This window comes from Mesoplodon densirostris, chromosome 11 (assembly GCF_025265405.1).
Source record: "Mesoplodon densirostris isolate mMesDen1 chromosome 11, mMesDen1 primary haplotype, whole genome shotgun sequence".
In the NCBI taxonomy this organism is placed as follows: domain Eukaryota; kingdom Metazoa; phylum Chordata; class Mammalia; order Artiodactyla; family Ziphiidae; genus Mesoplodon; species Mesoplodon densirostris.
The window spans coordinates 66,629,060-66,656,769 of NC_082671.1; the positions used below are offsets into that span (position 1 = coordinate 66,629,060).

The 27,710-nt window shown below is 51.3% G+C and overlaps 1 protein-coding gene across 6 annotated transcripts; it reads left to right on the top strand.

Moving 5' to 3' along the window:
• Positions 1 to 1,416: 1,416 nt before the first annotated feature.
• A4GALT (alpha 1,4-galactosyltransferase (P blood group)) lies at positions 1,417 to 27,710 on the top strand. 6 transcript variants are annotated; one of them, XM_060113215.1, is made up of 4 exons: positions 1,428 to 1,503; positions 14,319 to 14,479; positions 23,840 to 23,942; positions 25,661 to 27,710. In XM_060113215.1, exon 4 carries the CDS (start codon positions 25,766 to 25,768, stop codon positions 26,912 to 26,914), a length of 1,149 nt encoding a protein of 382 aa, XP_059969198.1. In that variant the 5' UTR covers positions 1,428 to 1,503; positions 14,319 to 14,479; positions 23,840 to 23,942; positions 25,661 to 25,765; the 3' UTR covers positions 26,915 to 27,710. The 6 variants fall into 6 exon arrangements, with proteins under 6 accessions (XP_059969196.1, XP_059969200.1, XP_059969197.1 ...); XM_060113213.1 differs by lacking the exon at positions 14,319 to 14,479 and having other exon boundaries at positions 1,417 to 1,503; XM_060113217.1 differs by lacking the exon at positions 14,319 to 14,479 and having other exon boundaries at positions 1,417 to 1,503; positions 25,807 to 27,710.

Genomic DNA, 27,710 nt, shown 5'->3' on the forward strand with positions numbered 1-27,710 from the left:
CTGAGATGGGGTAGATGCAGGAGGACAGTTTTTGGGGAGAAGATCAGGACGTTGGATGGCGTGAGATAAGGGAGGTCTCCAGCACACAGTTAGATACGTGAGTTTAGGGAGAGGTCCAGGCTGCAGGCCACATTTGGTGTCATCCGCAGCTAGAAGCCTCCAAAGCCACAAGTTGGGGTGACATTTAGAAGTTGGGGGGCTGCTACAAAAGAGAATGGGGGGTCACCAAGGAGGAGGAGGAGAACCAGGCAATGTGGTGTCTGGGAAGCCAAGAGAGGAAGGTGCATCAGAGGGGAGGAAGTGGGCAGCGGTGAGAAAGACTGCTGGAGGGACCAGTAAGACAAGGACAGAGACTCAGCACCGCACCCAGCAACGTGAACATCACTGGGGCCCCCAAATGACAGATCTGGGGGATTAGTGGGGAGAGGGGCAAGAGCCTATTAGATGGGTTTTAAAGGAGAATGGGGGAGAGAGACTGCAGACAGCCTGGAGAAACAAACCTTGGAGGACTTTTGCTGTAAAGGGAAGGGGAAAATGAGGCAGCCGTAGCTGGAGGGGGCAGAGCGGGGTCGTAAGAGTGTTTTGTTGTTGTTTTTCTCTCTGCTTTTCATTTTAGGATAGGAGAAGTAACAGCGTGTGAATTGACAGGAATGATTGAGGAGAGGGGAGAGAGGGCAGAATCACTGGATCAGTGTTGGCTTGAAGGGTGGGATCTTGTGGACAAGTGGAGGGGGCTTCCGGGCCAGCTGGGCCAGTTCAGCCTGGTCCCCAGAGGGAATGGGAGGTTGAGCACCGTCTCAACAGGTGGACGGATGGGTGGTGGAAGCTGGTGGGAATTTTCTTCTGAGTCGTTCATTCAACGGCACATACGAAGAGGCAGACTGTTCCCGGGGCTGGGATGGAGTGTTTGCATTTTCTCAGTGGCCTGGGCACTGGTCATCGGCTGAGTGAGAGGACGGGCGAGGAGGAAGTGAAGACAACACAGCAAGTGTGCAGTGGACCAGGAGGAGAGTGAGGGGGGAAAGGACAGAGCGGCGAAGGTAAAACACTGGGGGATGCAGGCAAAACGTTTAGCACGGGTCACGCTGCGAGGAGGTACAGTAGCGTCAGGCAGGCCCGAGTTCAAATACCGATACTGCCCCTTCTCAGCTGCTTGACGTTGAGTTACTTAACCGCTCTAAGCCTCGTTTTTCTCATCTGTTAAATAGGGGAAATGGGATTATAAACCCAGAGAACAGGCGGCAGGGAGGCACGGCGAGCGCACCATACCTGCTGGCCCGCGGCTCGGTGATGCTCCAGCCCCAGGCGCCGGGAGCGGTGAAGATGCGCGGGACCCCTCAGGGGCGGGGCGGGGCGGGGCGGGGCGGGGCTGACCACGCCCCGGCCTGAGGGGCGGTGCTCCCGCCTGCCGGGCTCGGGGCACTCCCCTCCCACCGCCTCGCCGGCCTCCTGCCCGGCCCGCTGGGTCCATTTGGCTGCCTCCCGGAGCCACGGGAGCTGGAGGTATGAGGGGCTCTGCGGAGGGTGCAGCTGGGCGGGTTCCGGGATACTGACCTGGGGGCTCCCCGTGCACAGGTGGGGAGGAGCGCTCCGAGAAGGAAGGGGAAGGGACAGGGGCTGCGGAGGGGTGGGGAGGGCTCGGCCGCCGCCCGCCCGGGCCACCTGTCCCGGAGGGACCCTGTGTGCGCACCGACTGGGCGCCCTGGTCCCCCGGCCGCCGCCTCCATCCCAGCTGCGCCCCAAGTTGAGCGCGGCGGCTGGGCCAGGAGCCCGGCCCGCGGAGGGAGGGCGCACCCCGCCCGGGAGCCCTCCGGGCAGCGCCGCCCGGCCCGGGGTCCCTCGGCGGGAGAGAGGGCCCGCGGGGGCGAGAAGCCCGCGTCCGAGTGTGGGCTCCGCCGGCCCGCGCTGCGTCCTTGGGCGACTCGCGCCGCTCTGTCTGGGGGCAAGAAATCGCCCCGGGAGGCCTCGCCGCCCGCTGCACTCGCCCCTGGCCCGGGAGGGGGCGCCGCTGGGGAGAGGGGTGGGGAGCGGCCGGCTGGAGGGAGACTGCGGGGGATGCGAGGCGTCCCCCCGGGCCTTTAGGGATGTTGAGGCTTTGGACGGCCGACAAGGGGGAAGTGCTCTCCAGATGGAGGGACGGCCTGGGTCGGATCCGGGAAGCGGGGAAAGTCGGGCCTAAGCGCTCGCTCTCAGGGATCCGGATCCTCAGACCACTCCCTCTTTCGGGCGTGCTTCTCTCCCTCCCTCTTCTCCAGCTGGGAAATATTGAGTCCCAGTGGGAGCAGTGGTGTGCTTGGGAGAGGCTCTGGCTCGGAGGTCCAGTCGCAGAGTCCACTCCTCTTCGTGCTAGGGGAGTCCCCTGGCCTCAGTTTCCGCATCTGACACCTGCGGGTAGAAGTTCCCACCTCCTCGTCAAACTCAGCTGAGCCTCTAGCTCTGAGAGGGTTAAAAGCCACCCCTCTCTCAGAAGGACACCCTTTTGGTCTCCCCCAAATGCTGAGTGATTGACTGCTCTGTGGAGGCCCCTTGGGGTCTCTGAAATCGATCTGTGCTCTCCTTCAACAAACACCCGGGAGCACCTGGTATGCTCCCGCTCTGGCGCTCCCCCCACCCCCGCCCCTGCCTCCACTCCAGCTGTCCAAGGACTTCCCCTTTGTTACCTCCTCCCAATTAAGGAGGAGTCATCCTGCTCAGAGTGACAAAGCAGGGCCCAGGCTAGCGGGGACTACCCCCTCAGTGCCCACAGCCAGATCCCCTAGGGGAGTCCCCAGATCAGGCCCAAATAAAAACGGGAAAAAAAGGAAAGGAGGGTCGAGATGGAAACCCTCTCAGTTCTTCATTTTCCTCCTAAACATGTTTCTAGTGCCTCTGGTGCCTGTCCCTCCTTGTCTGCTAGGGTCATGCGATATATATCAGAGGACAAACACCGAAGTGGAAATTCTGTAAAATGTGTTTTGCTCCCCTGCATCCATCGAAGCCCTATAGCTGCCTAGGCTAGTGGACTTGCTCCTGGTGTGTGCAAGGGTCCCAGGTCCCCAGCGTGTGCAGGGTTGGCACAATCTTTCAAGGTGACTTACTTCGAACATCAGAAAGTTGTGACTCACCACATTACCTAATCAGCCCCAGCCAGCAGCTCCCAAACCCACGCGGCCATGGTGGTCCAGATCTTCAAGGACCCGGGGCAGCAGGGGATGCAGGTCCCCTCGGGTCTGAGTTGGTACCAGGGCAGAGTGAGACAAGGTGGCTGCCGGGGACATTTTTAACAAGACCAGAAGAAGGGGTGGATGAGAAAAGGGAAGCTTGACGTGTGAAAACGGCTCTTCCCCACCACAGCTCCCCGACCCCGCAGCTGCTGCACCTCCAGGTGGGTAGAGGGGATGGCTCCACCTTTGACCTGGCTACCCAAGCTGTGCTCAGGCAGTGCTCTCTGGAATGCACTTCCTTCCAGCCAGGTACCTCTTAGGTGTGCCCTCAACTCCCATTGATTGATCTGCATTTCGTTGCCTTACCCCTTCTCTCCAGGTTGGAAGCTCCTGGAGGCAGGAAGCTTGCCTGAAGCTGAGTGCCCAGCCTGACACATAGTAGGCATTCACTACATTTTGCTTGAATGAATTAACTGAAAGAAGTAGGGAAAAAATTCCATATTCACATCACTTGGAGATAACTATTGTTAAAAGTTGCCCTCTTTGCCAGACTTTTTAAAAAACACATTGGTACATATTTGAGTGTCTTGTTTATACAAACATTTCAAATTCCTCACCTTTCTCAAATTATTTTTTATATTTTTCAGTGCTTAGATATTGTTACATCTTATTTAGTTAATGGATCTCATTTGACATTTATGTTTTGTTGGGTTTTTAAAAATATTCGGCTCTTTTAGATGTTACATTGAGTTCATACATAAATTTATACATTGTCAGATTTTTTTCTGGAAAGGGAATTACTTGATAGTCACTGTATATGAACCTCTAGAATGGTTATACCTAGAGCCAGCAGGCTCTCCAAAGGGACTGTACCATTGCCTACTTCCTTGGGCTATGAGTGTGCATTTCTTGTTATTTCCTGGAAATGAAATTACTGGGTCAAAGAGTATGAACATCTAGGATCTTTGTGTGTTTCTTAATCATTTGTTTGAGTTCATCAATGAGATATTTGCCCCTTTTCTGGTCTCTTTGCGGCAAAGATCTTCTCCCAGGTTATCATTCGGCTTCTACTTTTGCTGCTGAGCAGCACGTTTTTACTTTTTATTTTACTTTATCTGTGTATGTGCTTTTCAATGAGGGAGACTTGACTGCACTTATAAGCTGATGGGAAAGAGCCAGAAGAGGGAGTGGCTGCAGCCCCTGGAGAAGGAGGGGCAGGTCGGTGGAATGAGGTCCCAGAGGATGCAGGAGGTGGGAGGGGTCTGGAACTGGTCCAGAGGGATCTTCTGAGCTGATGAGGACAGGAGGCGTGAGGGAGGGGGCTGGGAGGACATCTTATGAATCGTCTTTGATCTTCCTAGAGAAGGAGGTAAAAAAAGCATCAGTGGAGAGAGGATTCTGCACCCAAGGTCCCCAGCTCCCTGTTGCTGTTTGCCCGCCTCATTCCCTTGAGTCCTCCCTGCTTCCCTGGGAGGTAGCAGGTGTTATCACCCCCACTGACAAACCCCAGAGGGAGGGGAAGTGCCTTGCTTAGGGTCAGTCAGCTGATGAATGGCAGGGCTGGGTTCAGAGAAGGCTCTCCCTGCACTAACCACATGCCCTTGAGAATCGCTTTCCTCTCCGAGCCTCCATCTCTAGTAGATATCGGGAAGCGGTACCCATCTTACTCTGTCTGGTGCTTGGTGAGTGAGCGTCCCTTCCTCCCCTGTCTACCTCTGTTTGTCTTCTCTCTGGAAAGACCCCAGTGAGTCCAGGAGCTTCCAGCTCCACAGGGTTGGCCACAGGACTAGGAGGGCCCCTTCCCCTTCCCTTCCTTGTGGGTGCCTGCACAGCCACCCCTGTGCCCATGCGCTCACCCAGCGGGAGCCAAGTCCAGCAGGAGCACACAGCCTTCTGGATGTCACACCTGTGCAAAGTCTGAGTTGCTGGGTGAACGTGAGAAAACGGGAAAAGAGATCTTTACATTCTGTGAGCAGGCTTGATTTGAAAGCACAGAAGCCATTGTCCCAGATACAGATGCGGAGGCCAGAGTGGCACCCCTCCCCTCCCAGTTGTCTGAAGTCTTCAATTGCTTCTTCCCACGGGCCTGAATTGAGGGCAGGCTTCCATGAACTGAGCCAGACGCTTTGTTACCTGATCTTTTTAAAACCCTCTCAGCGATCCTGTGCTGTCAGCCCCATTTTACAGATGCGGGAACTGAGACTCAGACTCAAGGACCTCTTCATTACCACAGTAAGATCTGAGCTCCTGGCCGTGGTGCAGCCCCAGGTGAACTTGGCTCCTTTCACCTGGCAGAGGGTGTTTGAATCCCAGCTGTGCCTCATTTCCAACTCAAGCTGTAGTTGATTGTAAGAGGACCTGCCTCCTGCAGCTATTGGGAGGATTAAACGAGTTACTGAAGGAAAACCGCTTTAAACTTTGGCTGTGCATGGCAAGCCCTCAGGAAATATACACTCTTGTTATTATTAAACCACATAACTCCATGCCTGACAGGGAGCTTTTAAAAAATGTTAACTCAGCCACGCCCATCCCTTCCTGCAGTGAGAGAATAGGAAGGTGGGCACGCCCTGACACCGGAGAGAACTTGGACTTTTTAAAACCCTTCCAGAGACAAGTGAATGATCTGTACCTAAAACCTTAAATTACATTTCCTTTGACCCAAGCAGCTCATTTCTAGGAGCCAGTCCTATAGAAGTAATTAAGGATGTGTTCAAATATGTAAGTGCTAAGAAACTCACCGCAGAGTTGTCTATAAAAGCAAAAAGACAGAAGCCACATTTCCAGTAGTCAAAGTAGTCAAGATGGGATACAGATGATGAGATACAATGTAGCCCTGGAAAGTTAGGGCATGGAGCTGTGTTTACTGACATGATGGGAAGGCAGAGCATATATTTCCAAACAGTTTTATTCAGGTAGAATTTACATACCATTGCATGTGTACAGTTCGATGAGTTTTAAGAAGTGGGTCTGGTTATGTAACTACCACCACCATCTAGTTTTAGAAGACAGGGGCCCCGCATATTTTTAAGTGAAAAATAAAACCAGGTGTAAAACGATGGGTGTAATAGGATCACTTTTTGTGCGTCTCCTGTCCACAGCTCTGTGTAAACACTGCTCAGTGTGAGTGGAGGCGTCAGAAAAGGACTAGGAAGGGTATTACCAAAATGCTGACATGTCATGTGCCCTCACCTCAAGTCTTCAAGATAAAGAGCAAAGCAGGAGGTGTCACTGCAGGGTGGTGACTGGACCTCCCCCGCACCTCTATCATGTGCGCGCGTGTGCGCGCGCGCGCACACACACACACACACACACACACACTCACTCTAGAAAGACTGGAAGCCCCACCGGCTGTGATCCCACTGTTGGCGAAGTGTCTGTGTATGCGTGCTGTGGAAATACAGAGGCAGTACCCAAAGGTATGAAGAGAACCGGGACAGCAATTGTGGTGGACTCTTGGCAAATGGCCCTCATCTTACCTATAATGGTTAGGAGGTTGCCGGGTAGGGGAAGGTGGAGGGACATTTTGGGAAGAGGGAAGAGCATGTTTTGGAAACTTGGAATTCCCAGTTTGAGCAATAGAGAGGAGTTGGTTTTCCTTTCAAGGTTTTACCATCATTTTCAAAGGCATTGAGGGTCTCAGGATGGCTCTCCTGTATCCCTCACCACTCAATCAGTCTTCACACATTTATGGTGCATCTGCTATGTGCCAGGCCCTCCCTAATTTAATGTCATTTACAGTCTCCGGTGGGGTGGGCTGCATCTGGCTCATTGCCCACTTTCCTGTGATCCCAGTTCACTCCAAGGCCAAATTCACCCTGGCCCCTCCCCAGAGGACTTGCCCGTGGGCTCTGAAGGTCTGCCGGGTGGTCTAGACTGTGGGTGAAGCACAGAGTTTGGAGTGAGTGCTGCTTACACAGTGCTCCTTTGGAAGGTAGCCACGAACTCCTACTGTGTGCTGGTGAGTGCAGCACTGGGGACCCAGCCCACGGGCCACAGTGAGAGCTGTGCCAAAATCCAGGTAGCTTCCTGGAGGTGGCAGCTCTACTCACCTAGGTCAGGAGAGACCGAGGAAGGAAGGCCTGAGAGTGGGGAGCAGACACTCCTGGGTGGGTGCAAATCCTGCCTCCCACCTTTACTAGCCGGGTAGCCCCTTTCCTCTGTACCTTAGTTTTGTCGTTTGTAAAAGGGGCCACCGTGGTGGACATGAAGACACAGGACGAGCGGTGCTTGGTAGGGTGCCTGACAAGCAGCGTGTTCTTGGCAAGTGGCAAACTTCCTACCTCTTCTGCTCCAGAAGTTCCTGGGCAGGGGAGTGTGGAGGGACATTTTGGGGAGAGGGAAGAGCATGTTGCAGAAACCTGGAATTTCCAGAGCCTGATGGTTTGAGCAAAATGGCAGATGCCAGCTTGGCTGGTCTGGAGGTCGTGGGCCTGGAGAGGGGCAGCGCTGAGGGGAAGTGCCCACAAGGTCTCAGCATTGTGGGGTCTGTAGACCTTCTTGGGGCTGGGGCAGGAAGCCAGGGAGGAGGCTGGGGTAGTGGGTCCCACGACAGAGACAGAGAGACCGGGAGAGCTGAGCTGGGCTGTGGCCACGGCACTGTCGGGGCAGGGAGAAGCCTGGGGGAATCTGTTCAGAGAAGCTTTCCCCCTCCTTTCCTGTCTACGCTCCCTCTCCCCTGGATTATCACAATAGCCCCATAACTGCTTTCTTGTTGCCGCACGTCCCCTGGGGTTTAGTCTTAAAAAGCAGCCAGATCTTAAAGATTTCTTTCTTTTTTTTTTTTTTCTTTGCTGTACGCGGGCCCCTCACTGCTGTGGCCTCTCCCATTGCGGAGCACAGGCTCCGGACGCGCAGGCTCAGCGGCCGTGGCTCACGGGCCCAGCCGATCCGCGGCATGTGGGATCTTCCCGGACCGGGGCACGAACCCGTGTCCCCTGCATCGGCAGGCAGACTCTCAACCACTGCGCCACCAGGGAAGCCCAAAGATTTCTTTAATACATAAGTCACACTAGGGAATTCCCTGGCGGTCCAGTGGTTAGGACTCCACGCTCTCACTGCCGAGGGCCTGGGTTCAGTCCCTGGTCAGGGAGCTAGGATCCCACAAGCCGCAGGGTGCCGCAAAAAAAAAAAAAAAAAAAAAAAAAAGGCATGAGTCACACTATAACCCTTTCCTCCTCAAAATCTCCCAATGGCAGCCCCTCCCAATAAGCTGTCAAGTCCTCCCCCAAGGCCCCCCCATGGCCCAGTGTCCCCTTATCCTTCTGGCCTCCTCTCCTGGTGCCCTCATCCTCCCACCTTGCTACTCTGGCAGCACCTCAGGCACACATGCCTCGGGGCCTTTGCACTCACTGATTTTCCTCCCTGGACACGCTTTCCCCAGATATCCATACAGCATGTGCCTCGCTTCCTCTCGTCTCTGCACAAATGTCAGCTTTTCGGAAAGGTCATCCCTAACCATTCTGCATAAAGTGGCACCCCAGCCCCCAGTCCTCCCAGTCCAGTTTCCCTGAGAGCAAATGTGTGAGTGTCCAGATTCATGGTGTCTTATAGCTCCCTGAACTGAGCAGAAAGTGACTCCATCCTGCTCATGAGAAGCTGGCCCCAGGCAGCCTGACCTTCAGCCCAGGCTTCACTGCAGAGCAGCAGTGACCCTGGGAGGGAGGGATGGCCTCGGGGAAGAGAGGAGGTCCGAGACTTGGAGGCAGGCATCCCTGAGGCAAACCCTACTCCCCCTCCCCCATTTACTAGCCACGCTGAGCTGGGACTGTCACCTTTTCTCTCCTGGGACAGGTGAGTACTCAGGTACTTCAATATTAAGGGACACAGCCTCTGACCTTATTTTGTACCCTCAGATGGAGAGGCAGAACATACCAATTACACTTTCCAACAGTTGTAATCTGCACCCGCTCATGGTTTACAGTTTGCAGATGCCACTCCCCTAGGTTGGTTATCTCATTTGATCCTGACTTTCTGGGCAGTTTAGGGATTATTTACTCATTCTTTCAAAAAATATGTATTAAGGGGCTTCCCTGGTGGCGCAGTGGTTGAGAGTCCACCTGCCGATGCAGGGGACACGGGTTCATGCCCCGGTCCGGGAAGATCCCACATGCCGCGGAGCAGCTGGGCCCGTGAGCCATGGCCGCTGAGCCTGTGCCCTGCAATGGGAGAGGCCGCAACAAACAAACAAAATGTATTAAGCACCTATTATGTGCTAGGGTCTGTGCTGGCCATGTGGGACCAAACTAATGAGTAGAAGTTGCCTTGGTCCCTGCCCTCTGGGAGCAGACATTGTTTTCCATGGTATCAGTGTCACTGAGTATTTAATCAGTCCCTTCAAGAAAGACCTTGGGTTGTTTCTAAGCATTTGCAGTTGCAAACAAACCTGTGACCAATACAAATATCACTTATCTGTAGGATAAATTCACAGACTGGGTTGGCGTGGCGAAAGGGTACGTGTATGTTTAATTTTGTTTTTTTAATTTTATTTATCTTTGGCTGTGTTGGGTCTTCGTTGCTGCACGCGGGCTTTCTCTAGTTGCAGCGAGTGGGGGCTACTCTTTGTTGCGGTGCGCGGGCTTCTCATTGCGGTGGTTTCTTTTGTTGTGGAGCACGAGCTCTAGGCACGTGGGCTTCAGTAGTTGCAGCACGCGGGCTCTAGAGCACAGGCTCAGTAGTTGTGGCACACGGGCTTAGTTGCTCCGCAGCATGTGGGATCTTCCCAGATCAGGGATTGAACCTGTGTCCCCTGCATTGGCAGGCGGATTCTTAACCACTGCGCCACCAGGGAAGTCCCACGTGTATGTGGGATTTTGATAGATGTTGTTCACTTGCCCTCCGCCCCTGAAGCAGGACCATTTGGCTTGCCTACCAACACTGCGGGGGAGGGGGGCGGCCTGTTTCCTCACAGCCTTGCCAGAAAAATGTGTTGTCAAAGGTTTGGATTCATGCACATCTGACAGGTGAGAGATGCTGAGTGTTCTGACTTGCATTTCTCTTACTTACAAAAAGCTCCCCCATCTTGCTTACCTGTTTAAGCATCAGTGTGTGTGTGTGTGTGTGTGTGTGTGTGTGTGTGTGTGTGTGAACTGTCCTTGACTCATTTTCTTTTGGATTGTTGGGTTTTTTTCTCCTTGATTTGTGGGATCTCTTTATAACTTAGAAAAATTAGACTTCTGGGATCTGAGGGACACAAAAGTCATTCCCAAGTTGTCACTTGTATTTTTGACTTTCTTGGTATTTGGCGAAAGTTTTGGGAAGTTTTTTTTTTTTTTTCCCCAAGGAGTCAAGTTTATTCTTTTTTTTTTTTATGGCTTCTGGATTTCACACATAATTAAGAAAACCTTTCCAACTCTAAGGTTATAAAGGAATTCACCCATGTTTTGTTTGAAACATTTATTATTTTATATTTGGGGTTTATCCTAGGGCACATTCTGAGGTATGAATTCATCTGGTTCTTTTTCCCTAGTGGCTTCTCTGCTTGCCCAACACCTGTATTAAAAAATCCATTTTTGCTTTACTGATTGGAAACACTGCCTTTACTGGATATGCAAGTACCGTATTATTGGGATGGCCAAAATTTCATTCGGGGTTTTCTGTAACATCTTATGGAAAACCTGAACGAACTTTTTGGCCAACCCAGTATTTCTGTGATTTCTTTTGTTTCATTGCCCTGTCTGTTCATATGCTAAGACTAGATTGTTTTAATTATTGGTCTTTGTGTTTTAATATCTCTCATAAAAGGCCAGTCCTTCCTCACGTGTTCCTCCTCCTCAGAGTTTTCCTGTAGGTTCTTGCTTCTTTATTTTTCTAGATGAACTTTAGAGTCAACTTGTTGAATTCCAGAATCACGTGCAATTTATAAATTGGCTTAGAGAAAATCGACATTTTTATAAAGCTGAATCTTCTATCTAAAAACATAGTGCAACTTTCCACTTGTTCAACTTTATTTTGTGTTGTCAGCAGCTTTACAATTTTGCTCATGTAAATTTTGAACATCTTTTGTTAAGTTTAACCCGGAGTATCGTGGTGGCTGTAGGTGGGAGTCTTTTCTTTCATTATATCTTCTGCTTCTGTCTGCTTGTGTGTGTGTGTGTGTGTGTGTGTGTGTGTGTGTGTGTGTCCTACCACCTTACAGTATTCTTTTATTAGTAGTAGTTTTTCAATAGTTTCTCTTGACTTTTCCAGGTATACAGCAGTATCATATGAAAATAATAATTGTTTCAACTTTCTCTTTTCAGGTTTGTTTTTTGGTTTTTTTTCCTATTCAGTTTTTATAGCTCTAATTTCTTCCTCTTGTCAAATTGCTTTGATGAAAACCTCCAGTGTCCGTGATGGTGCTGGGCACCTTTGTTTTTCTCCTGTCTTCAACAGGAGTTCCCTCATGTGTGAAGCTGAGTACTCACACTCCCCTATGAAGCTGGCTCTTGGCTTTGATGGTGATATATACAACTTTGTTAAGGAAGTATCCATTGATTCCTAATTTATCCAGAAAGAGTGTTGGAAATTTTATCAAATTTTTTTTACCATTTCTGGGGATGACAGTATGATTTTTCTCCTTATATCTATGGAATAGGATGAATTATATTAATGATATCCTAATATGGAACCACCCTTGCATTCCAAGAATAAACCCCACTTGGTTTTGTTTTGTTTTTATAAATTTATTTATTGTATTTATTTTTGGCTGTGTTGGGTCTTCATTGCTGTGTGCCGGCTTTCTCTAGTTGTGGCGAGCGGGGGCTACTCTTCGTTGTGGTGTGCGGGCTTCTCATTGCGGTGGCTTCTCTTGTTTCAGAGCACGGGCTCTAGGCACATGGGCTTTGGTAGTTGCAGTACGCAGGCTCAGTAGCAGTGGCTCGCGGGCTCTAGAGCGCAGACTCAGTAATTGTGGCACACGGGCTTAGTTGCTCCGCGGAATGTGGGATCTTCCCAGACCAGGGCTCGAACCCATGTTCCCTGCACTGAAAGGCAGATTCTTAACCACTGCACCACCGGGGAAGACCCCACACTTGGTTTTGATGTTTCATTCTTTTGCTGTGCTGCTGAATTCTATTTGCTTGTCTTAGGATTTTTACAATAATATTCATAAGCAATATCGGTCAGTAGGGTATCCCGTGCAATCTTTGTGAGGTTTTGGTGTCTATGTTATACTTAAATTTTTTTTTAAGTGTTCCTTCATATATTTTGCTATTTAACGCATTTAAAAGCATTGGAATTTTCTGTTATTTAAGTTTGTAAAATTCCTCTCTAAAAATGTCTTGCCCTGTTGCTTTTGTTTCTTAATGATCTTGTATAATTCTATTTCTTATGTGAAAGTTGGCCTGTCTAGACTATCTGTTCCAGGAACAGGCTTGATTTATTACATTTGTCTAGAAATTATTTTTTTCCGGTTTTAAATTTTATTTGCAAAGTACTATCTTATGATTTAAAACAAGTTTTCCTCTGCTTCTTTGGTTACTCTCCCATTTGGCATGTCTTAGTTTGCATTGGGTGCTCTCCTCATCCCTTTCACTTTCTGTTTTCCTTAATTAGGTTAATGGTGATTTATATATTTTATTGAATTTTTTACGAAGAGCCAGTTTTTGGCCCTATTTCTTAGTTCTACTGCTTATCTGCTTCCTAGCTTTTTCTACTGTAATCTTTCTTTCCTTATTCTTTCTGTTTATTTTGTGGTTCTTTTTCTAACATTTTTAGCCTGGTGTTTTCTTTCTCTCTTTTAAACTGTCCTGTTCTACTTGTCACATGTATTGGAGGCTGTAAATATTCTTTTGATTATTTCTGCAGCTGTATCGTATAGATTCAGATTCATGATATTTTGATTATGGTTGTTTTCTAGAAATCCTATAAATTCAGTTTGTATTTTCCCTTTTGACTCAAGAATTGTCCAAGAGAGGGTTTTTTTTTTAATTTCCTGACTTTTAAATTAATTTCTAATCATACTGCCTTGTGATTATAAAATGTCTGCATTTTTTATGTTTATGGGTGTTGCTAAGGTTTTCAGTTTTCATAAATGTTGCATCAGCTCTTGAAAAGAAAGTGAATTGAGAGTTTGATACAGAGTAGTACCTTCTGATTATTTTGTAGGTCTTCTGAATTCTTATTTGTGTTTCTTGGGCTGAGAGAGGTGAATTAAAGTCTGTTATTAGTGTGTTTCAATCTAGTTATTCTGATATCCCTGTAGTTTCTTCTTCCTGAAAATTGCTGCAGTGTTTTTGGTGCATTGTGAATTATACCACTTAGCATTATAAATGGCCCTTCTTTGTCTCATTCAGTGATGTTTGGCTTTAACTCCCATTGTCAGATACTAAGATTATGGCCCCAGCTTTGTTTTTGTTTGTATGTGTCTTTAAACCTTTGCTCATTCTTTTACTTTTAACCTTCTAAATCACGTTTTTTGGTGTTTGTCTCTCAAGTACAGGATAGAGTTTGGTTTTGCTTGAGATCTAAACTAAAAATCTTTTTCTTTGTAAAGATAAGTGAGTTAAATCTATTTATATTTATTGATGTGACTGATGTCTGTTATCTTTTCTCCCGTGCTGTGTGCATATGTATATATGTGTCTTTGTGCATGTGGGAGGGCTATATTCTTTATTCTTTGACTGTGTGGTCTGTTTTCTTTGATTTAAAAAAAAATAGTCTGATATTTAGGAAAGCTTGTATTTTTGTTCTAGTGGCTGCATTTATATTTATCCTTTATATAATACTCTTAGGGACTTCTTTGGTGGCCCAGTGGTTAAGAATCTGCCTTCCAATGCAGGGGACGTGGGTTCAATCCATGGTCAGGGATCCCACATGCCGCGGGGCAACTAAGCCCATGCCCCGCAACTACGGAGCCTGCACACCACAACTAGAGAGCCCACGTGCCACAACTACGGAGCTCATATTCTCTGGAGCCCACGTGCCACAACTAGAGAGAAGCCTGCTCGTTGCAAAGAGCCTGACTGCCGGAACAAAAGATCCCACGTGCCGCAACTAAGACCCGATGCAGCCAAAAGATAAAAAAAGAACAAAAAACAAACTCTTATTTCCTTCTTTCTTTAAATAGTATCTATTATTTGTCTTCTATGAACAACATTAAATTTAACTTGCTTCTTCATCCTCTCCTTTCTCTTGTCACTACCGTGTTTCAGCTGACACTGTATTGAGTGAGTAAGGCATCTATTGTTTCCATCCCAGTGCCTCTGGAAGCTCTCAGTCAGGTGGTGTTCATGATAGTTGCCACTTCCTGCACATGCAGTGACATGACAACCTGAAGAGGTGTCCACAGCTCAGAAGAAAATTCTGGAGACAAGAGTGAAGCACTCTTTTAAGAGGTGCTGTATCACCCACACTTGATGGTAAGTGTGGGCCAAAGATTAATATATGGTTGTCCCTTGGTAACCATGCAGGGAACTGGTTCTAGGACCCCCATGGCTACCAAAATCCTCAGGTGCTCAAGTCCATTGTGTAAACTGGACTTGATGGTACCATGTAGGAAAACACAGACATAAGTGACACCGAGTTGAAGTCATTCAGAAGATTCAGGTTTTACGTGTGGTGAAGTTTCAGGAATACCCTACTAAATTTATTTCACTTATTTTCCTTCTTGTGAGTGCACAGGTGTGATAGGTGATTTTAAAATCTGACTAAGGGACTTCCCTGGTGGTCTAGTAGTTAAGACTCTGCCCTTCTGATGCAGGGATGCAGGGAGTGAGGGTTTGATCCCTGGTCGGGAAACTAGGATCCCACATGCTGTGCGGTGCAGCCAAAAAAGAAAAAAATAAACGCTAAAAAATCTGACTAAAACATTCTTGCAAAAGAAAAATTCTACATAATAAGAAAACAAAGTAACGTTGCTTAATTGGCAGCATTTTAATTTCTTAGTGTTACATGACATAATGATGTATCTTATTTGATGCAGTAAAATTAGGTAGTATTATCCTTCTTACTATGACCTTTGTACTTTAAATATGCTTAAACTTGGGCTTCCCTGGTGGCGCAGTGGTTGAGAGTCCGCCTGCCGATGCAGGGGACACGGGTTCGTGCCCCGGTCTGGGAAGATCCCAGATGCCGCGGAGCGGCTGGTCCCGTGAGCCATGGCCGCTGAGCCTGCGTGTCTGGAGCCTGTGCTCCGCGACGGGAGAGGCCACAGCAGTGAGAGGGCCCGGTACAGCAAAAAAAAAAAAAAAAAAAAAACACAAAACTTGCTTAAACTTTTACTACTTTAGCTTTTACCCCTAGCAGTTAAAGATAAGGCAACCAATGAGCTTGTTCTACTTTCTACCTTCTTTCTGTCTGCCCTACCCATTTTTTTAGTTGTATCATTTTTACATTGCCTGACTAGAGAACATTGTCATTCCATTATGTCATCCTCATTCCTACCATCTCTTTTTTAGAGGGGGGCGTGGAGCGGGGAGCTGAAGTTAAATATATTCAGTCCTGTTACTAAAGTTATTCCAGTCACCATTTGGTTGGCTGTGCTTATTCCTCCGTTTTCCTCATAATACATTATTGCCTGCAGGCTCAGCGGCCATGGCTCACGGACCTAGCCGCTCTACGGCATGTGTGATCCTCCCAGACCAGGGCACGAACCCGTGTCCCCTGCATCAGCAGGCAGACTCCCAACCACTGCACCACCAGGGAAGCCCCTAAGTCCTTATATTTTGATGTGTGTGTAACCTTTATTTTATTTTACTATTTGTTTAACATCTTTATTGGAGTATAATTGCTTTACAATGTTCTGTTAGTTTCTGCTGTAAAACAAAGTGAATCAGCTATATGCATACATATATCCTCATATTCCCTCCCTCTTGTGTCTCCCTTCTGCCCTTTTTATCCTACCCCTCTAGGTGGTCACAAAGCACCAAGCTGATCTCCCTGTGCTATGCAGCTGCTTCCCACTAGCTATTTTTTTACCTTTGGTAGTGCATATATTTCAGTGTTACTCTCTTACTTCGTCCCAGCTTACCCTTCTCCCTCCCCGTGTCCTCAAGTCCATTCTCTATGTCTGCGTCTTTATTCCTGTCCTGCCCCTAGGTTCATCCGAACCATTTTTTTTTTTTTAGATTCCATATATATGTGTCAGCATACGGTATTTGTTTTTCTTTCTGACTTACTTCACTCTGTATGACAGACTCTAGGTCCATCCACCTCACTACAAATAACTCAATTTTGTTTCTTTTTATGGCTGAGTAATATTCCATTGTATATACGTGCCACATCTTTATCCATTCATCTGTCGATGGACACTTAGGTTGCTTCCATGTCCTGGCTATTGTAAATAGTGCTGCAATGAACACTGTGGTACATGACTCTTTTTGAATTGTGGTTTTCTCAGGGTATATGCCCAGTAGTGAGATTGCTGGGTCATATGGTAGTTCTATTTTTATTTTTTTTATTTTTATTTTTTAACGGTACGTGGGCCTCCCACTGTCGTGGCCTCTCCCATTGCGGAGTACAGGCTCCGGATGCGCAGGCTCAGTGGCCATGGCTCACGGGCCCAGCCGCTCCACGGCATGTGGGATCTTCCCAGACGGGGCACGAACCCGTGTCCCCTGCATCAGCAGGCGGACCCCCAACCACTGCGCCACCAGGGAAGCCCTATTTTTAGTTTTTTAAGGAACGTCCATACTGTTCTCCATAGTGGCTGTTGGTTGCACTGAGTCTTAGTTGCAGCAGGTGGGTTCCTTAGTTGCGGCTCGCTGGCTCCTTAGTTGTGGCATGCGAACTCTTAGTTGAGGCATGCATGTGGGATCTAGTTCCCTGACCAGGGATCGAACCCATGCCCCCTGCAATGTCAGTACAGAGTCTTAACCACTGCGCCACCAGGGAAGTCCCTCTAACCTTTGTATCAAAGAACAGCTTGGCTGTACCCTCAGCCCTCCGTATCTGTGGGTTCCACACTCACAGTTTCAACCAACTGTGGGTAGAAAATATTAAAAGGAAAAGAAATTCTAGGACATTACAAAAAGCAAAACTTGAATTTGCTGCACACATGCAACTATTTATGTAGCATGTCTATCAGTTCTCACCTATCATCCTCATATCTTTTTTTAAATTTTTATTTGCTTATTTATTTTTTTTGGCTGCGCTGGGTCTTCGTTGCTGTGCGCAGGTTTTCTCTAGCTGCGGTGAGCAGGGGCTACTCTTCGTTGCGGCGCGTGGGCTTCTCATTGTGGTGGCTTCTCTTGTTGTGGAGCGCAGGGTCTAGGCACGTGGGCTTCAGTAGTTGGGGCATGAGGGCTCAGTAATTGTGGTGCATGGGCTTAGTTGCTCTGTGGCATGTGGGATCTTCCAGGACCAGGGCTTGAACCTGTGTCCCCTGCATTGGCAGGCGGATTCTCAACCACTGTGCCACCAGGGAAGTCCACATCCTCATATCTTGCCATCACTCTTTCTGTCCATTTCTTCTCCAGTTCTTGTATTTCTGCTTTCTGGTCTTTCTTCAAGCTGGAATTACTCTTTCTCAAGGTTTTTGTTTTGACTGTTTTAAATCATGCTGCAATTTTGGATTCGAATTTTTATTTGTTTTGTGGCAGTATTTTTATAGTGAATCTTCTTTATACATGAGGGAACATCAATGTTCCTTTCCCTCTTCACTCACGTAGCATATTTGTATGGATGTTGTGTTTATGCCTTTAACAATTTTTTTTTCTCTCTATTTGAATTAGTTGAATTTTCCTGGACCAGCAACTAAAAGGAGGTTTTGGTGGAAATTGGGAGAGAGGCCAGGATTGTTCTCTAGATTTCTCTGCTGAAAGACTCCCTCCTCTCTTTTTACATGAATGGATTGTTCCTTTAAAATATGGCCTTTGTCTGCATCCACTCTTCTGTTGCCTCTCAGAACCCAACCCGATTCAAGAGGCTACTGCTGGGGACTTCCCTGGCGGTCCAGTGGTTAAGACTCTGTACTTACACTGCAGGGGGCATGGGTTCAATCCCTGGTCTGGTAACTAAGATGCCACATGCAGCATGGCATGGCCAAAAATAATAATAAAATAAAAAAATAAAATAAAACTGCCATTATTTAAAAAAAAGAGGCCACTGCCTCCAACCTTGAACCCCCCCTGGTTCATTGAGCCCCCAGCTCCTATCTTATTCATCTTCCTTTTGTTTATTTATCTACTTATTTGGCTGAGCCGGGTCTTAGTTGCAGCACACGGGATCCTTAGCTGCGGCATGTGGGATCTAGTTCCCTGACCAGGGATGGAACCCAGGCCCCCTGCGTTGGGAGCTCGGATTCTTAGCCACTGGACCACCAGGGAAGTCCCCATCTTCCTTTTAGAAGTGTTGATTTCTGCAGTCTTGCACTACTGGGTGCCCCCTGCCCCCCCCCCCCCCCCGCTCACTGCTGTATCTGCTGGCCTCAGGTGCTTTGTGCCACACTTACATGTAACTTGGAGTTTAGGGGTTTTTCCTGCTCCTGATTTCCCTAATGCTGTAGCTTGTGTTTTATTTTTTCTTTGCCCTGTCGCTCTGTCTGACATCAGTAGAAGAGGGAAGATTCAGAACTAAGAATCTGCCTTATTCCTATCGGAAAAAGAGGTCTCTGCCTCTCTAATTTTTCTGTTTGTAATATCCCCCAAAGAGCAAGCAATTGCCTGCTTGATTTCTGGCTTTGGAATACCTTACAGGCTTTGGAGGTAGAACATTTTATAACCTCTACTCTGAAAACAGCCACTTTTTTTTAATATAAATATTTATTTTATTTTATTTTTATTTTTGGCTGCATTGGGTCCTTGCTGCTGCACGCGGGCCCTCTCTAGCTGCCACGAGCGGGGGCTACTCTTTGCTGCGGTGCGTGGGCTTCCCATTGCAGTGGCTTCTCTTGTTGCGGAGCACAGGCTCTAGGTGTACAGGCTTCAGTAGTTGCGGCACGCAGGCTCAGTAGTTGTGGCTTTCAGGCTCTAGAGCACAGGCTCAGTAGTTGTGGCACACAGGCTTAGCTGCTCTGCGGCATGTGGGATCTTCCTGGACCAGGGCTCGAACCCGTGTCCCCTGCATTAGCAGGTGGATTCCCAACCACTGCGCCACCAGGGAAGCCCCAAAACAGCCACTTTTACAAGGATCACTGACGTCTAGTAATTGTCACTCTTTTTTTTTTTTAATTTTTTTTATTAGTTTCTGCTTTATAACAAAGTGAATCAGTCATACATATACATCTGTTCCCACATCCCTTCCCTCAGTAATTGTCACTCTTAATTCTTGAGCAGAAATCATTTATTTATGCCCTGAAAGAGCGGGGGTAGACAGGACAGCAGACCCTTCAAGTAGGGTTTGGAAGCTCTAAGTATTGATTTTTCACACCCAGGAGGGTCTGAGTTCTAAGACCAAAGAGTCCAAGCCCCCTCAGCTTTGTGGATGAAAAGGATATGGGGCAGGCACAGGCCCAAGGTCACATAGGCAATTAGTGGCAGAACAGAAGCTGTCAGGAGGGACCTGGGTTTGAATTCTATGCTCCATTTCCTGGCCCAGTGACCTTCCCCTGGATACCTCAGTGTATAGCCTCGGGTATCTTATCAAAATGTTAACTTATCAAGGAAGTTGATCAGCACATGCCCTGTGTCCCCACAGTTAGAATGTTTGGTTATCTTTGTTCTCCCCTCCTCATTGTGCAGAAGGAATCTGAGGCCCAGAAAGGGAAAGTGATTTGCCTAAGGTCACACAGCAAATTCAGCAGGGTTGGGTAGACCTGGAAGCAGACTCCAACCTCAGTGCCACTAGCTATGGTCCCTTGGACAAGTCACCTAAATTTTCTGAAAGTTAAACAGGGGAGCGGGGGCTGCGATTAGCTGGAATAATAGCTGCACCCCTCACTGGTGGTCAGGCTGAACCGAGAAACACACTGACCCCAGCTAAAGCTGGGCCGGGGCCTCCTGACCCCATGAGATGCTTCTTCATCAAGCAGAAGGATGCAGCAGATGGCCCTGTCTCCTCTGTCACCCGCTGCATCCCCCCTGGGTCCCCAGCCCCACACCTTCCAGTTCATAATTAATCCTCTTTCTTCTGCTTGGCATGGGGCACAGGTGCCAGCTGGGGCCTTCATGTCCCTTGCTCGGGGAGCAGCTTATTTGGGGCAAGGGGAGAGGCAGCTGCCCCTCCAGGTCCTTTCGGTCCTGTCAACCTGGTCTCTGGCCCCTGTCTCTCTCTGTGTCTTTCCATTGCAACCCTGCCCCCGATGTGGGGTTGTGGGATCAGGGACCAAAAAAAGGCATCCCAGGGTTGGCTGAGAGGGAGAGAGATGGAGGGAGAGATGGACAGACAGACAGACAGACCTGGAGGAGCAGCAGGGAGAGGAAGAGGTGGGAGAGACCGAGAGAGAGACCAGGACAGAAAGCAGGAAGAGAGGATGAGACGGAGTGGGGTTAGGGCACGATTGCTGATTGGAGAAATCTTCAGAAGCTGTGATCATCTGCTTTGAGGCTCTCCTTTCCTCTCAGGTTGGGGTCGGCCCTCCATTTCAGGGACAGGGTCCCATCAGCTGCTATCTCTTCCATCCTGTGGGTCTCCAGGAAGAGAAGGACCCTCCGGCAGTGCCTCCTCTGCCCTTCCAATGCATATCTGCCCACAGACTTTGGTTTCCAAACCGCCCCCTGCCCCCCAACCAACAGCAGAACCAGCAAGGTCCAAGTGCAGGTAGAAATGCATGCAGTACCTAGGGCAGTCACTGCGCTCCCCTTCCACGGGTGAGGAAACTGAGGCCCCTGGCATTAAGTGACCTGTCCCAGAAGTAGAGGACAGGCAGTTGCCTGCATCCCCGGAGGCCACATCCAGAGCTGGTTCCCAGCCCCCAGGGCCCATGGGAGGAAAACACTGGAGAATTCACAACCCTGATATTTAGTCGCTTGGGTGCTGGTGTGAGAGCTGAGTTCTAGTCCTGCCTCGGCTGTGATTCTGTGTGGGTTTGAGTGTATCTGAGCCTCAATTTCATCCCCTCTAGCATGAGAGGTTGTGCAGGTTGTCTCTAGTTTGGGATAGTTCGTGGCTCCTAAACGCGGTACCTGCCAGAGGGCTTCTGTCTTGTGTTTGCTTGGGTCTGTGCGTGTCCTCTCCCGGTGAGCAGGTCACCAGCATCCATGGCACCTTCTAATCTCTGAAGGTAGAGGGTGGGGCCAGTCACTGTGGCTGGAGGAACACGACACAGGCAGTAGCCAGACCTGAATCACGGAGCCACCCCAGAGTTGGGAGTGGAATCTGTGGGGCAGGGGTGGTTCCCCAAAGGAAATTGGGGTGCTGTTATCAGAAGTGGGAATGAGGACTTCCCAGGCGGTCCAGTGGTTAAGACTTTGCCTTCCAAGGCAGGGGGTGCGGGTTCGATCCCTGGTCGGGGAGCTAAGATCCCACATGCCTCCCGGCCAAAAAACCGAAACATGAAACAGAAGCAATATTGTAACAAATTCAGTAAAGACTTTAAAAATGGTCCACATCAAAAAAAAAGAAGTGGGACTGGATGCTGGGCAAGCAAAACCAGCAGACAGCCTCCCCATCTCCCCTGGGAACCCCAGTTACACGTGACTTACAACCTTTTCTCCTGCCCTGGGCTGGACACAGGAGCCCACCTAGGGTCAGGGGTGGAGCGCCCCTGCTGTGGGGCAGAGGTGGGTGCAAGCCATGAAGGGGTGATGAGTGCCCAGTACGGGAGCCTTTTCTAGGCGCCTGAGCCTGGCCCCCGAGGCCAGTGCTCCCAAAGTGGGATCCACAGAGCTGGTGCCGAGGGCCATGTCAACAGGGCTCTGGTCACACCTTTAGCCCTTTGTCTCCACCAGCCATGCCCTTGCTTCCAACCTGAGATGGATCACAGGGGATCTTGATGACAGACCACAGAAGGGCTTAGAGCAGAGATGTGACCACAGTTCTGTGCTAGCTGGGAATACCTCCCCAGTGCAGGGCTACAAGCGGTAGGCAGGGAGACAGGAGGTGGCAGGAACACGCCAGGCTCGACTGACAAAGGCCAGGACTCGGGCTGCAGCTGGGAGGCCCATCTAGGGGACCTGGAGAATGCTTTGGGCCTGAGGTCACACGGGTATTGGGCTGCGGCCAACTTAGCCCCATACACAGTTTCTATTCCCGGGTCTTGGGCTCCAGCACCAAATACGGTGCTGCTGGCGTCTGTCCCCCTCAACCACGGTCGGCCAGGGCTCCCGCCTCCCTGACAGCCTCCTACTGCCCACACCGTGGCAGAGCCAGGTCACTCCTGCGCTGCGGGCCGCCAAGCAACCACGGCCTCGCTCCATCTGCCTGTCTGTGCGCTCATCGGTGTGGTTCATAGTGGATTAAAAATACTCAGGACCAAAATAGCCTCTCTCCCTGCAGGGGAGAACCAGGGCCAGGGGAACACAAGGTTCTTGGTTTACATCATGGCTCTGCCACTCACGACCCCGGCTGGGGGATCCCAGGCAGCTCACCCTCCCTGTGACCCGCAGTTTCCTCACTCACATGCTCACTGGCTCATTTCATGACTCGCTGATTCGCTAACTCATTCATTTTTTCATTCATTAATTCACTGATCACTCGTAGATCCGCTCACTCACTTGGTCCACACGCTGAGACACTCACTCACTCAGTATTTATTTACTACATACCAAGACCCAGGCACTATACTGGAGGCTAAACAAAACACACCAAACACAAAAAAATACCTGTCCTCATAAGGTTATGTTCTAAATAAATAACCCAAACAAACAAGTACAAAAACGTACAGTATGTTAGCATAAGTACCAGGGAGAATAAACTAAAGGGGGAGGCTATGAAGTGGTGGGGGAGCTGGAGTCTTGGAGGGGCTGGGGAGGGCCCGTGGGAAGATGATTCTTGAGTGAAGACCAAAGGGAGGTGAAGGAATGAGCCGTGTGAACACCTGCAGGAAGAGCGTTCCAAGCAGAGGGAACGGCAGGTGCGGAGGCCCTAGGACAGCAGAGGATGGGTTTGAGAAAGAGCAAGGAGGCCAGGCGGTGATGGGGAGAGAAGTGGGTGTGAGGTCAGGGTATGGGGACACGTAGCACCTCATGGGCTGGGCCTTCCACATCACTCAGGGTCTGAGCAGAGGAGCAACCTGGCCGGACTTGTGGGGTTTTTTGTTTGTTTTCTTTTTGCCGTACGCGGGCCTCTCACCGCTGCAGCCTCTCCCGTTGTGGAGCACAGTCTCCGCGCAGGCTCAGCGGCCATGGCTCACGGGCCCAGCCGCTCCGCGGCATGTGGGATCCTCCCGGCCCGGGGCACGAACCTGTGTCCCCTGCATCGGCAGGCGGACTCTCAACCACTGCACCACCAGGGAAGCCCCAGACTTGTGTTTTTAAAGCGGCCCTCTGGCTGCTGAGTGAGTGAATCAGACAGCGAGTCCGTTTGCTGTGTGGCTGCTGTGTCCCAGGCACTGAGCCGGGTCCTGGGGAGAGAGGTGTGCAGGCCCCCACAGCGCTCATGGAGGCCCATCTGGCTAATTCCCTTCTCGTCAGGTGTCACCTCCCCCAGGAAGCCACCTTCTCCCGCTCTGCTGGCCCCTTTGCTCCATTCAGCCATCATCTAGTTTATTGTCCTTGTCTCTCTCCAAATGGTCTCCCCTTAGGCTGAGAGCTCCTCCAGGGCAGGGCTGCACCTAACTCTTCTCTTCTCACAAGCATGTTCCCTAAGGGGCCGAGGGGCCCAGAGAGTGGAGGAATCAATGAACAAAGGAGCCCCAGGCCCAGCCTGCCCGGCCTCACTTTGTCTCCCGCCATCTTTTGCAGATGGATTTGCGGGCATGGAGAGCATGTGGAAGGACCGAGTTCTTGTTGGCAGAGGAGGTTGGCTGCTGAGCCAGGGCGTGTCTCCAGGGGGCCTGCCAGACTGGTCAGTTTCCAGCCCATGACGTGGTCACGGTTCCCTGCCTCAGCCTTGGGGAGCAAGTCACAGGCTCCTGGCACCACCCTCGGGCCACAAGACACCTCTGTCCTGGGAGGGGTTGACTCCGGCCCCCGTTGGCCCCCAGGCTGCACCCAGTCCCCCACCGCTTTGCACCCAAGCTTCCTGGCCTCTAAAGGGGAAACTATGCAGCTGTCCCCTGGGGTTACAGTAAAGGGTGGCCAGGGCTCTCTTAATAGTGAGCACTGGGCTTCCCTGGTGGTGCAGTGGTTGAGAGTCCGCCTGCCGATGCAGGGGACACGGGTTCATGCCCCGGTCCGGGAGGATCCCACACGCCGTGGAGCGGCTGGGCCCGTGAGCCGTGGCCGCTGAGCCTGTGCGTCCGGAGCCTGTGCTCCGCAACGGGAGAGGCCACAGCAGTGAGAGGCCCGCGTACCGCAAAAAAAAAAAAAGGGCCTCCCTGGTGGCGCAGTGGTTGAGAGTCCGCCTGCCGATGCAGGGGATACGGGTTCGTGCCCCGATCTGGGAGGATCCCATATGCCGCGGAGCGGCTGGGCCCGTGAGCCATGGCCACTGAGCCTGCGCATCCGGAGCCTGTGCTCCGCAACGGGAGAGGCCACAACAGTGAGAGGCCCGCGTACGGCAAAAAAAAAAAAAAAAAAAAAAAAAAAAAAAAAAAAATTAGTGAGCACTGTCCAGGTCAGTGTGTACCAAGTCCCCAAGCGCCAGGCACATTCACGCAGTTGCAAGCTCTGTCTGCCAGGCAGGATAGCGCAGTGGAGAGAACACAGACTTTGGAGCCAGGTGGCCTGGGTTCAAACCCCACCCTGCCACTTGCTGGCCAGAGGAGTCTGCATGAGTTACTGAACTTCCGTGCCTCAGTTTCCTCACCACAGGGTGGCTGCGAGTGTTTAATGAGTTAATATGTGTGAAATGCTGAGAAGGTTGCCTGACATGTGCATGGTGGACAGTCAGTATTTACTGAATGAATGAATATAACCCTTGCTCCAGTATTACTGTCTTGCTGCTGGTTCACTCAGACCTGGGGCCCCTCATGTCCCAGGCATTCACACAGTCCCACCGCAAGCCTCTCTTGTTCCTCCCAACCTCCTGCAGGGCACCCAAGAATGTTCCTGCTGCTGGCCAGCAGCAGCCTGGGCATCAGGAGAGAATGAGAGTCCAAGGGCAACAGTACTAGTCAAGTCACAGACTATATATAGCACAACCTCCCTGTCCCTTTCCCTCTAGGCAGGGGCTGGGGAAGCCAGGGGCCCAGGAGACCCCATCATGTCTTGCCCAAGGCCTTCGGGACCCGGCCAGCATGCCCACGTGCCTAGAGTCCATCCAGCCTGTTCCTGAGCGAGCTTGGCTGCCAGCACCCAGGCCCCCCAGAGCCCCAAGCCTCCTGCTAAAAGTCCCTGTGGCTGCTGGCAGTTCTTCCTCTTGGACCAGCTCCAGGCCCGGCTGGTGGAACTGAATGGGACCGAGAGGTGCATGCATTGGGCCTCAGATCATAGACTACCAGCCTGGTAGTTCAAAGGGGACAGGCCTTGCCAGGCAGAGAGGCCAGACCCTGCCCTGGGCCCATGTTGGCCGCACGTCGTAGGTGGTGCTGGCCCAGCCCTTGGGGATCTCACAGGTATGTCACAGAGTGAAAGGGACCCTGCTCAGACCTCAGTCCATGGCCTGCTGCCCCCATTTTACAGATGAGGACGGAGATGGGGCTCTGACCACCTGGCAGGCCTGTGGGCTCTGGAAGCCGGCGTCGGCTGTGGCTGGTGTTGGAAGGAAGTGTCTTTCTTGGGTCAGGGATGCCAGCAGCCTGCCCGAATGCGGTGCTCGTCTCTTACAGACCAGCCAGTTTCTGCTGGAGACTCCTGATATCATCTGGGGAGATGATGTCCAGGCCCCCCGACTGCCTGCTGCGGCTGCTCCGGGGTGCCCAGAGGCAGTGGGTCTGCACCCTGTTCATCATCGGCTTCAAGTTCACGTTTTTGGTCTCCATCATGGTGTACTGGCACATCGTGGGTGAGCCCGGGGGCCAAGGACAGTTCTCTAACCTGCCTGCTGACATACCCTGCCCGCGCTTGGTCCCCCACACACCACCCTCCGGCACCCCACCTCCCGGCAACATCTTCTTCCTGGAGACTTCTGACCGGACAGACCCCAACTTCCTGTTCATGTGCTCCGTGGAGTCAGCAGCCAGGGCCCAGCCTGAGTCCCGGGTGGCAGTCCTGATGAAGGGGCTGCCCGGCGGGAACGCCTCCCTGCCCCGGCACCTGGGCCTCTCGCTTCTGGGCTGCTTCCCCAACGTCCAGATGCTCCCACTGGACCTAGAGGAGCTGTTTCGGGACACGCCCCTGGCAGCCTGGTACACGGCCCTGCAGCGGCGGTGGGAGCCCTACGTGCTGCCCGTGCTCTCCGATGCCTCCAGGATTGCGCTCATGTGGAAGTTTGGGGGCATCTACCTGGACACGGACTTCATTGTCCTCAAGAACCTGGGGAACTTGACCAACGCACTGGGCACCCAGTCCCGCTATGTCCTCAACGGCGCCTTCCTGGCCTTCGAGCGCCACCACGAGTTCATGGCGCTGTGCATGCGTGACTTCGTGGCCCACTACAACGGCTGGATCTGGGGCCACCAGGGCCCGCAGCTGCTCACGCGGGTCTTCAAGAAGTGGTGCTCCATCCGCAGCCTGGGCGAGAGCCACGCCTGCCGCGGCGTCACCACCCTGCCCTACGAGGCGTTCTACCCCATCCCCTGGCAGAACTGGAAGAAGTACTTCGAAGACGTCAGCCCCGAGGAGCTGTCCCGGCTGCTCAATGCCACCTACGCTGTCCACGTGTGGAACAAGAAGAGCCAGGGCACGCGCTTCAAGGCCACGTCCAGGGCACTGCTGGCCCAGCTCCACGCCCGCTACTGCCCCACGACGCACAAGGCCATGAAGCTTTACTTGTGAGGGGCCTGCCTGCCTGGCTCCCTCCCTGCGCCTGGCGTCCTGAAGGAAAGGGCTCGGCCACCCTTCCTGGGGAGACTGGAGCTGCTGCAGTGCGGGATCTGGGGCAGGCAGTGGGGAGGGCGGGGAACTGTCGGCCCAAGAGCTGTTACGTATGGAAGGCGTGCTGCGGGCCCCGGGACCTGCTCCCTTCAAGCTAGCGGGAGGCTGGTGGGACTGGTCGCCTCTACTGCCCAGGCCAGTGCACTGTCACAGGGTAGAGGCAACCAGTGGTGGGGGAAGGGTGCCCAGCCAGAATCAGCTGGAGTGCACTGGGTGAGCATCCTGGGTCTTGCAGACAACAGGCAAGCCCGGCAAGTATGAAAGCATCTTCCAAGGCCGCGCGGGAAGCAGGCCGGCTGGGGCTGAAGTGCCCACGAGGGGAGCACAGAGAAGCCCAAGGAAAGGGGCTGGGAAGAACGGAGAGGAGGCCGCTTGTAGGGTAGCCGGGATGCACACCCAGCTTCGTGAGCCCAAGGGGGCGGGGTGGTGCTTCTGGGGTTTGGGTTTCTTTTCCGGGGGGGCCGAGGCCGGCAGAGCTGGCCTGGGGAGCTCTCTGGGGGAGGGCCTGCCTGCCCACCTCATCCTTCTTTCCAGAAATGTTGCAGGAGTGACACGTGCCAGCTGCCCACTCACGGGCAGGGGCCCCCAAGTTCTTGTGGCTCAGGAAGAGCATTTTAAAGGAAACACCCCCTCCCCTACCCTCAATAAACACAATAAAAGTTAGAATAATAAATAAAATAAAGGTGACTCACCAACA